The 11,596-nt window shown below is 35.0% G+C and overlaps 1 protein-coding gene across 1 annotated transcript; it reads right to left on the bottom strand.

Moving 5' to 3' along the window:
• Positions 1 to 1,929: 1,929 nt before the first annotated feature.
• LOC139124342 (uncharacterized) lies at positions 1,930 to 4,517 on the bottom strand. Its single transcript, XM_070690480.1, has 2 exons — positions 3,127 to 4,517; positions 1,930 to 2,052 (listed from the first exon to the last, which is right to left on the bottom strand). Exons 1-2 carry the CDS (start codon positions 3,727 to 3,729, stop codon positions 1,930 to 1,932), a joined length of 726 nt encoding a protein of 241 aa, XP_070546581.1. The 5' UTR covers positions 3,730 to 4,517.
• Positions 4,518 to 11,596: the final 7,079 nt, after the last annotated feature.

The raw sequence follows: 11,596 nt of genomic DNA, 5'->3' as shown, positions 1-11,596 counted from the left end.
CCACATGCATACGTATAACATAAGTCAATGTCCATGTACCAGCTTTGAATAAAATTGGTGAGACTTGCCAGAGTTATGGCTCTCAACATGAAAAAACCATGGCAAAATGGCCATATTAGATAATATAATGGCCGACCAGTGGATAGTCATTGCTGTACAAGATGGTCTTCATTCATCGGCGTCGATGTCCATTACGGCACTTAAAATGTCGCACACAATGTGTAATCTCGGAAGACTCCTGTCCCTGTAGACGCAGTGTCTTCAAACATTTACTGCTGCCAAAATTCCAGTTCCTGTCATGTAAATATGAGGATTTGCATTAGTGTCCAAATTCCAAGTATTATATTACACAAGTTCGGATGATTGTCACTTGTTTATTGATGTAAAAAATTTTGAGCTATAGAAAAATAATTACACAAACAAGATCTGTTGCCTTGGCTGAAGAAACCTGATGCCATGAATATTACTTAAGCCTTTGGACACTCTAAGGCACCACACAACCACTGAAATTTAAATACCAAATCCAGGAATGAGTTCTGTACAAATATGACATGAAATAGACAATAATACATAGAAGTCATATATGTTTCATCTCACTTCTGTAGCAAGATAATAAAAGATTTTAAATGGAATAGGAAATTTAAGTGTGTGATTTTGTATTTGATAGTGGTATTTTAGGAAAGTGGAGAAAACATTTTGTAAAAATTATTTCTCACATATTTTGAACAAAGCCACTGATGCATCAAACAATCTTGATGAATAAGTACATTTTCTTATTGCTACATTATTCATTTAGATTGTACAAGCTGTGCACCAAAATAATTGTAACAATATACAGTGCTGACAAAAATTAAACCTGCACAATGAAAGATTGCACAAGTTGTAAAAAATGCAAAATAAAAACATTGTCAGAAAATAAACACCATTCTCACCGTTCTCATTTTCTGATCCATGCAAGACCCACTCTCCAGGGTGACTTAACAATTCTACTAGTCTGGTATACAGACCAATAGGATTGTCCTGGTTATCAGAGTCGGCTTTCACATCCACATGTTTTTCGTTGATCTGTCATGTTAAAAGAAAAGTGCCTCTCCTCTCCAAAATAACCTACTGCTATACACTTCACGTAATCAACCATTCCAACTCTTTTACCTGTTGGTAAATAAATTAATATTGATAATTAATACTTGAAGACGCTATAAAACATGGAACAGCTACATAAATACTTGCGATAAATTGCATGTAAATATGTTTGAAGGGACAGTAGCTGTAATTTTGGCTATTTTTTCAGCATTCTGGTTATAGAAATCTACTGCAGTTTCTAATCCTTTTTCCCCTGTCATGCTGAACTGTCCTGTATTCTGCTTGTCAACATACTCTGTATGTGTGTAATGACTATTGTTATTGTTGACAATTTCAACAGTAACAATGCATGATTGTACACAAAAAGGTTGCATTGACAAATATATATTTGGTATTCATTTTGGTTCAGGATTCTCACCAGAAACTGTAGTTGAAACACAGAACAAAAATACTGAAAAAAGTTAAAAGTTACAGCTAATTGACATATAACTATTGATTACCAGTATTCTAAATATTTATAAATTAAAGAGACCACTAGTATGCTGCTGACAGTCTACAAGATCACAACATAATTTACATAGAATGTTAAATTTCCATTAAGTAGAATGGAAATCCTACATATGCTTGGATAATGAAGATTATGGTGATTGAAATCTACAATTGGGAGAAGTTGCTTTGTGACTTACAAATCATGTATGTATGTAGCAATGTATGGCATTTATTCCTTGTTATGAAATATGTTTTGTTTCCATTTATTGATAAAAAGACTATGCTTACCCCTACTGCTATTCTCTATGTGGCAGAAAGCTGGCTGTACATAGCAGTTCCTGTCCTTCCTCATACATTTCATATTTCACCCATGTTCCATGCTGTACAGATGATAGCAACATTGTGGTTTTTCTTTTGGCAATCATGATTAATTGCCTTGACTGCAACAAGAAGCCGTGATATTTCCTCTGCAGACCATTCCTGTAGTGTAACAGATAGAAACATTAATTAATGAAACAACTTTAAATTCAAACAAATTCATAAATAACTTGTTCTGAGTTTCTTTTTAACAAAACTTAAAGGGACAGAGTCACCCTTTTTAATGAATTTTGTTTGATATGAGATACTTTTTATATTGTTTGACATGTTGAAAGATACTGAATAAATAGGTGACCATGCATATATTAGATTCTGATTTTAGACACAAGACATGAAACCAACGCGAGAATGAATAAATGGTCATGACCATGAATTCATTTTCGCGATGGTTTCATGTCTTGTGTCTAAAACCTGGTTTTAGAGCTATAGAATGTCGGAGAAAGTTATTTTCTTTTTTCGTTATTCCTTTCCATAATGCACTGATTGGTAGAAATATCTGGGCCTGAATTCATGGTAAGGTAAGGTCAAGGCCCAGTAATTTTTTCATTGCTTTCTAGGCATACGTCTGGTCACCAGACCTGGGAAATACCACATGCATAAATCCTTCCAATGAAATATAAGATGCCGTAGGGTCAAAATATTTGTATGTTGACAAACAGTCTTCTACAGTATAAGAAACCTTGAGTATGTTTGTCTGATTATATAAAATAAGTATATAACAGACTGAAAACGGCTATTTTAGACTAAGGTTGAAAAGCACAGAGGCTGTAACTTTGATGATTTTGTAAGTGTTCTTGATCTGTGTTTATCAACAAAGCTTGTCTTTTAATAAAATGAACTATGCTACCTACAGTTGCCAATGACAAGTTAACAAGTACACACTTGAATTCCAATGGAAAAAGTAACAATGTCCCTTACACGCAAAGACATTGTATTTACAAGCTGTACACTGGGCATTTCAAAATGCACATTTGAGTTGATCAATATGAAATAAAACAGACAGCAAAATCTTGAAGAAAAACACCAGAAGTTACAGGTTCTGTCCCTTTTATCAGTTTTATTTACATTCATATTGACTAGTGAATTAACCTTTGGACCAATAAAAAAGTATAGTCTTCAGCTACAAGGACAACTTAGAAAAAATTAAAATTTTCAAACTCTGAACAGTGTACTTACATCAGACATATCCACCATTGTCAAGTCCACACCAGAAAATCCAGGGCAGTGTTCCTTGATTTTGTTGCAAGTTATATTGAGTGTATCTGTGTGGATGGCATGGCCATGGATCCCATCTCTTGAAAATTTAGCTGACACATTTTCACCTTTATACTTTTCAAAGAGCACAAGCCTTTTGCAGTAGTTGGCAAGTTCCTCTGGTATGCCCTGTGAGTACGACAAGCCTGTAAATCTCTCCAACTGGTCACGATTGGCCTCTTTTGGGAATCTTCTAACGGCCTCGTCCCAACCCCCATCAATGCAGTGTGTCAATTGACAAAAGCAGCGTTGTACATGTTCAAGTTTTTTCAGCATTGTTGCCTCCTTACACATGTCTGTAAAGGATAAGGTTCCATCGAGGACACTCCCAAGAAGAGAGTGTTTTTCATCTTCCTTTATCATGATAAAGTCACTAAGTCTGCTGAACGGCAACTCTGGCTTGGATAGGAAATCTGATCCTTTCAGCTTCTGCCCTAATGTAGCACCATCTTCATACATCTCAACTACTTCAACCATCTGTTCAAAATTTTCCTCCATGGTACATAAACCATACAACACCTTCATCAGTTTGCTGTCAACTTTCTGTAAATAATTGAACAAAAATAACAGAGGGAATTAATATAAAATGCCTGGCACAAGGCTTGGGTATCTTAACATGTTATAGAGATATATTTGTAGCAAATCAAACAAAACATAAAATAAATTTTCAATTAAGTTAGCAGAATAAGCTAGAGGGATAGTTAACATTGCTGATAAAACATTTAAAATGTCTTAGGAGTAAATTTTAATTACAGATTAAGGTGTATGATTACTCATAATCAAAAACATTGTTAATTTTCTGGTGAGTGTCAAATGAGTATGAAAAGGGGTGTCCCGCAATGTATTTGAGTTATGTGAGATTGAATTACCCCTGCTCTATGACTCTGTACATTTCATCACCCAATGACAAATTTCAGCTGCTAAAAGAAAGTGAGCGCTTAAAAGTATTGAAATATCAATGCAGATATCTTTCTGAAGAAGAGTTTCCTTATTTGTCCCTGTAATGTTTTTGTAGGCACATAAAAAAAATTGCAGTTGATATAAAAGTAACAATAAGTTATAATCTATTTATCAAATTATTCCCAGGAAAAAAGTACAGAGTCACAATTTTTATGCACTGGATATTTATGGTGGAGATATTTTGAGGTCTCTGCAAAATCAAGTACGATGACCTAGTGTTTATTAAATTTGCTTTTAATCAGTTTTCCATTCTCAATAATTTCAGAAATTTTAAGAAAAATGACAATATTCTATCAATGGTTTCTAGCGTTTTACATACAATGCTATTTTATATGACTACCATGCAAATTTCATCATACCCTACAAGCATAAATTTTACTGGGAATTAATTTCATCATTTTGATGTTTGAGACAACTTCATCGGATTGTAGTTTCATGGATTTCACAGTAAAAAAATGAGTTCTATTGCAATGTGACATTTTCAGAGGGATTTAATTTTATTACATTTTATCAATCAGCCAATCGCATTTCTGAAAATTTAAGTGTGGTCTTCAAGAGTGTTCTCCAAGGCAGTTGATAGAATGGACTGGGTTCTAGGATGCAGGTTAATGGTGCTGTAGTTATGTATGATTCGTGAAAATCTTTTACAGAAACCATACCCTCTGCGTTACACTGTATTTCAGTAAACTGGAGCATACACACTTTCACCTTCAGTACTTTTTAAAGCTCTGTTGTAAGCTTTTCACATAGGAAGGATTGTCTGTCGTCTGTCATTTTCAGAAAGCAGCCTATTTTTCAAGTACTGCTATTAATTGCTCTGGAAATTTTCATGCAAGTACTTAGGGGTAAGCTTAATCAGACTGGAACAACTTGTTGCATAATTTGCATGTGTGTATTTTAGGGACAAATTTTGGTGTTTAGGTTAAACAATATCTCCTCTGAAACTGCTGGTTTGATTGCTTTGAACTTTCGCTTCAGATTTCCAGGGGTGTCCTCAATCAGATGTGTTCAAATAGGTTTGAAAATTGCATTTTTGGATTTTTCGGTCATTTCCTTTTTTGTATGTGTTCAAAATCCTCTTTCTATTAAACCCCTTGTCCATCTGCTGTGGTTATATTTGTTGTACACATTTCGCTTAACATTGCCTTGTGTCAGTATGCCAATATCACAGGGGAGCTCTATTGACCATTAGCTTTGTTTAATTGGCCCTTCCAAAGCTATTCCTTTTTGATCTCACTTTCTTTTAGATATTTCCAAGTAATATATTTGGGATTATATAGGAGCAAAATTTCTTTACAAATCTCAAAGACTAGATCATAAGCAAATTAGAGGTTAGCATCATATTTGCCTTTTATTTTATTTTATCATGTTGATGTATCAGTGTCATGCAAATGATCTAAAAGGGGCAATTGGATGAAAATATAAGTAAATATGATATAAAACACCATGCTTTAAATAATATCAAAATTGCAGTCACATCAATTTTTTCTGAATATTATTTTTTAGAAAAAATGAACTTAATGAACTGCAATTTTCTTATAGAGTTTGCCAAACATAGATGAAATCCCGAAGTTTGTTCAGCCAAGCATAGAGAAGCTGGATCCCATAAGGCTACAGAAAGACCTTCCTGATGCCTATGAAGGAAGGATTCCACATGAAGCAGACAGAGAATGGCTGCGGCATTTTGTTCAAGACATAGAATCCTATGCTCAAGTACGTATGAATCACATGAACGAGCTTATATTGATATCATTTGTCAAGATATTCTGAAAACATATCAATCAATCAAAGTTTTTTTTTTACTAGATCCACTTCACATTAACCTGTCAAAGGCTTGTGTGTAGAAATTAGTTTCTGTCATTTCAGACAACAACTATGGCATAATCATAACCAGGGTTTTGCCAACATTAAAATATTGTTGCCATTTTTCAGCAACTTGTTGACTTGTTCACATTTTTGTGAACAGCAGCATAGTATTGATATAGAAATTATGTTTATCAATGACAAAGACTAATTTTGCAGAAAGTATTTCACAGAGATAATCTCCTTCCCCTGACTTAAAATCAATGTTATTGATGAATTTTCATGCAACATACTGTACAACATAATCAGCTGAACTTAATGTTGGGATAATTGTCATACAGAGTCCTCCTGCATTAATTGATCTATTCAATTTTTACTTTCCTGATAATGGGTCAACTGTACAACATGTGTCAGTGTAGTACAAACAAAAAAATATTTGTCAACAAAATTAACAAATTGATTTTCAACGGTAGTTTTTTTTATCGTCACAGCTGTGGCCAAAGGAAGATAGCCAAAATAAATTCCTAGTAGCCATTTAAATCGTTTGTGGCCATTTGCAAGTAACAGTTGATATGTGGCTTTGGGAGTTCTGATCACGACAAATGAATTTAGTCTGTATAATGAAACAATGTGAATATGTACATAGATCACACAGAATAATCTGTGAAGTAGAAGTAGCAGTTGTTTACATTGGAAACTATTCCTTTGGCAAAGGGGCTGTTTAATTATCAGGAATATTCTTAAAGGGATAGTAGCTGTAACTTTCGATGATTATTTCACTACTTTTGTTCTGTTCAACAACGACTCATATACCAAAGTGCCAAGTATTGAGCTTCTCAACAAAGTATGTATGCTTGCATTGTTATTGTTGATATTTGAATTTTCGTCCGGATGAAAATTCAGTTGTCAACAATAACATTGTTGGTAATGCATATATTGACTGTGGTGACAAGCTGAATACTTGGCATATCAATATGATGTAGGTAGTAGAACAATAAACTGTAGGTGACACAAAGACCAAGAATGGTGAAACAATGATCAAAATTTACAGCTACTATTCCTTTAGTATTTGTCCTTAATCATATCAGTGGTAAATACACACGTTATTCCTGTAATATGTGCTGATGGCAAAGTTACATATGTGATAAATGTATGACTTTGTTTAATCCTTAATTTTAATGTATATGACTGTTTTAATACTAGGTTCCATCCAGACTACCAACCTCATGGTATTTCCATGAGTTACTGGAAGCTGCAGAGCAGAGACAGATGCGTGAAGAAAGCGTTGTACTTCCAAGGCATGTTGAAGTTATCCAAACACGCATTGAAAGAGAATGTCCAGATGTAAGTCATATGTTTCTCTTAGCTGTATGTGAAAGCAAGATGATCACCTTGATTGTAACATGACTGGATAACTTGGATTGGCATATGACACCATGAATATCTAGTGTCATCACAGTAATTACTGGGAGACCATGGAAAACTGTGATGTGCATAATAGTATTAATAAAATGAAAATATGTGGTTATTTGAAATGGAATGAACCAACCAACATGTACTGTTTGATATCTACAGTGCTTCCATCATGGTCCTACCAAAGGAAATGAAATAGTAATAGTATAAGACAAATGAACAAACAAATTTTACAAAGCTCATCTTAGTGTGCTGCAAAACAATGATATATTTACTAGTATAGTAGAAATGTAGTGAAAACAACTCATACATTTTAATATGTCAGCAGTTTCTAATGACAGGTATTGAAATTTCCTCTTTCAATATTAGGTGATAATTGGGAGAACCGTGAGGCCAGCTGCCAGTCAGAATGCAAACAGACCAGTAACAAAGGTAAGGTAAAATAAAACTACAATAAAATATCTTCCTTGAATGTAGAGTCAAGAATCGTTTGACTCTTGATAAAAGATATAATTTTGGCTTAACTGTAGATTCAATCGATCGGATATGGTCAGACCAATCCAGTGTATGGTTTATCATGACACCAAGTAGTTTTTCGCTCTTAGCACAGTCTAAATTTATATTATTTACAGAAACAGACAGAGACTGCGCATTCAAGTGAGAACGTTTGTACGCAGATGCTATTAACATAGACTTTGATTTGTTTGCATTTATACATAATCTATTGTTCAAGCACCAGTCACGCATGTTCGTAAGATCTGTGTTAAGTGCCGTCGTAATTTTTCCAATATTATTACCAGTAACATACATTGTGGTGTCATCAGCAAATGATGTTGATTTTGAGTTTATTCAAATGCAGTGGCAAATCATTGACGTAGGTAATGAATAGTAGAGGGCCGAGAATCGATCCCTGTGGAACGCCAACCTCCAAATTTGTGATATTAGAACAGCGACCTTGGAATTTTACAAATTGTTTTCGTGAAGTCAAATAGGATTTAAAAAGTGACAGTGCATGATCTGTACACCCGTAAAGCTTAAGTTTTGAAAGTAAAACATTATGATTGACAAGATCGAATGCCTTACTTAAATCTAACAGAACAGCACCAATCACATTTCCTTGATCAATGTCAAGTGACCAACTGCTTACCAAAGTAGTCAGCGCAGTTTCACAGGAATGGCCTGCTCGGAAACCCGATTGGTTATTGAGAAAAAGGTTGTTATATTCCATGTAAGAATTAAAACTGTTGTGAATATGACGTTCAAAGATTTTAGAAAGAACAGGCAGAATACTAATTGGTCTGTAGTTACTTAAAATATCCTTTGATCCTTTCTTATGAATAGGTGTAACTCTTGCTACTTTCCACACAGACGGGAAGTATGCTTTTGAAATACAGCAATTGAGGACATTTGTGAGAGAAGGTGCAATTACACCTGCTGACAAACGGAGAAATTTTGCTGGAATGCAGTCAGTACCCGTTGACTTATTTAAACTTAAGGAAAATAGTTGACACGTGACGTAATCCATTGTTATAAGTGGAATATCAAAAAATGAAACGGGACTTTTGCGCATTTCGACTAGCTCGCTAAGTTTGTCGTGGCTGTTGTTGGGGTTTGAAATCAAGCTGTTCGCCAATAACAAGTCATCTACGACAGACTTGAAGTAATTATTAAACGAATTTGCTATCACAGATGGATCACTGACATAATTTTGGTCAATAAGGAATTTATCAGAGCTAACTACTTTCTTTGGCGGTACAATGTCTTTAAAAGCCCTCCAAAATTTATGAATGTCCTTCTGATCGTTTGAAAGAAGATTGTTATAATGACAACGTTTAGCACTGAATAGATAACTCAACACATCTGCCACAAACAGTAAGAGATTCAAAATCAGCTCAGAGCTCTCCACAGCAGACAGTGAAAGCTAAGGTAGGAACTAGGACGCGTCACCAGACGACATTTATAGTATCAGATTGTGAAGGTGACGGAAATATGAGAACAAATTTTTGTCACAAAAATCCACAAGGGTAAAAGTAACTTCTTTGTATAGCAGTATATTTGTGTCAATGTTTGGTTTTAGTTGGTTAGGTCAGGCTTTACTAAGAAGACCTCAAAAGATTTAGGTCATCAGAATTGAGGATGTTTGATAGTATAGGTTAAACGTGTATGCATGGTACAATGAAAGAACTGCTGGTTGACACTGACTCTCATTATACTCATTATACTGTAAGTTTTAGATGTTTTGCTGCAATGAGTTAAACAAGATTTGATTTGTGTCTCAGATGCATTTTGCATTTTTGATAAGTAGCAGTAAATACTGTTTCATAAAGTTAAGCCATGGTTAAGTCTATTATTTTTTCTCAAATGTTGAATTCTGGCGCCAAACAGATTTTTGTAAAATGACATCTTACATTCAATAATAACACTACATTTTGGTATAAAAAACTGGTATCCTTGTTTTTATTTTGACGTTATCCTACACCGCACTGACGTAGCTATACAAAACTGAAAGGAAATGTTTGTTTGAAACTTTATCTGTAATTTTTATCTCTTCCTTTTTTCTGATTATTAAGGATGCTTTGCAACAGCTCAGCCAACAAGGTTTTTCAACGGAAACTGAACTAACAACTGGAGTTTCGACGTTAATCCGGCTGGAATCCACTTCTGAAGACGCTAATGGGATCAACTTTGCAGCTGCATCCCAAGATATAGAGCACAGTTCGAAAGACTCTGGAAACAGTACTTTGTATGACGGCAATACAGCAGGGGCGGAGAGTAGGAAGGTGTCTCCGTTTAGTAACACATTACAATCGCCAACAACAAATGCTGATCACAGGAAATCTCAAGGTTCGGCAAGCTGCAACAATTTTCTCAGTGAGTCAGGGATAGGTAATTGTGCATCTACAGAAACAAAGTCCAGTGCATTTGTGCAGTGTAGCACATCAGCAGCAACGCCACTAATGACTAAAACAGCAGCAACACTGAGTCGAGGACCAATTCCTGCAACGAAGTTTGGAATGCCTGGAACATCTACCTTTGGTTCCACAAGTACATTTGGAAATCTGAATAGCAGGACCTCTTTGGATTCTATGTCAACAGCGCCACCAGTCTCCGCATCGCGGACAGCATTTGGAAGTGTTACACCAGCATTTGGAAGTGACCTCGCTGTAACTATTACTCCTAAGTCCTTCACGGCATCAGGGTCAGTGAGCGGGAGAAAAATTATGAAACCTGCAAGAAGATTGAAAACCCGATAGTTGTTATCTGAGTAAAGACTATTTTAACAGCGAAATTAGAGAACTCCTTGAAGCATTAGTGAACGTTTAAGTCTTGAGTCCGATAAAAACCTTAATTTGTTAGTTGTAACTCTGTCACACTTTTATACTAGACTTAGAACAATGTATGAAGAAAGAGGCTTGAAGTATTATATTTTTGCTTTCTATGTTTCGTTATTTTTAACCCTAAGTCGGCCATGTCAAATTTACACTATCTGATGCGATTAATATAAGCAAGCCCCAGAACACCTTTTCACATTAAAACATAAATAAAATTCAAATGAATCTAAAACCTGGATTTTCAAAGTATCCACAATAAAGTAGAATGTTATATGACAAGGTCAGTAAATGATTTACCAGGTCCAAGAAACAGATATAAAAGGGGAATAACAATAGGGTCATGGTGAACCACTGCTTCTTTGTGGTACAGGTGTTCAGCATGGGTAAAGAGCCCTGCTAGCATGCTACCCTCGTCAAGATTGACCAAGATTGAACCACAGTGGCACATTATTATTCAGAATAGGTAAGCATACCCTGCTGGCATGCTACACTCTTCAAGCTTGACAAATTGACAAAGACTGAATCAAAGTGACACATTGAGTGTAATCCAGCAAAGTCATGGATTATTCTTGTAAGTTAAAGCCTAGAATGCTGTCACTCATCATTTGAGAACTATTTTATGCCTGGATGTCATGGAATCCTTACCTCACCAGTTTTTGTGGTAATAAGATGTGTCTTACTCTAAAATCTCCATATCAATCACACGCATCTTCCGTAGCAAGTTGTGAAATGTATATATATCATTAGCTAGAGCTGATAGAATATAACTAGACAATAGGCAAAGTTTATGATTTCAAAATGACAATAGTCAATTTTTGATACAGCTTATTATACATTGTAATATAGTATCTCATTTAAAAATATATATTAAGGTATTATGCTTA

This window comes from Ptychodera flava (assembly GCF_041260155.1).
Source record: "Ptychodera flava strain L36383 chromosome 23 unlocalized genomic scaffold, AS_Pfla_20210202 Scaffold_23__1_contigs__length_28996876_pilon, whole genome shotgun sequence".
NCBI classification, from domain to species: Eukaryota; Metazoa; Hemichordata; class Enteropneusta; family Ptychoderidae; genus Ptychodera; species Ptychodera flava.
This window is presented reverse-complemented; position numbering and strand designations above follow the sequence as displayed.

Coding starts and splice junctions, on each gene's coding strand:
- LOC139124342 (XM_070690480.1), bottom strand. CDS start 3,729: ATGAAGGTGTTGTATGGTTTATGTACCATGGAGGAAAATTTTGAACAG. Junction 2,053..3,126: donor CAATGGTGGATATGTCTGAT/GTAAGTACACTG, acceptor GTTACACTACAG/GAATGGTCTGCAGAGGAAAT.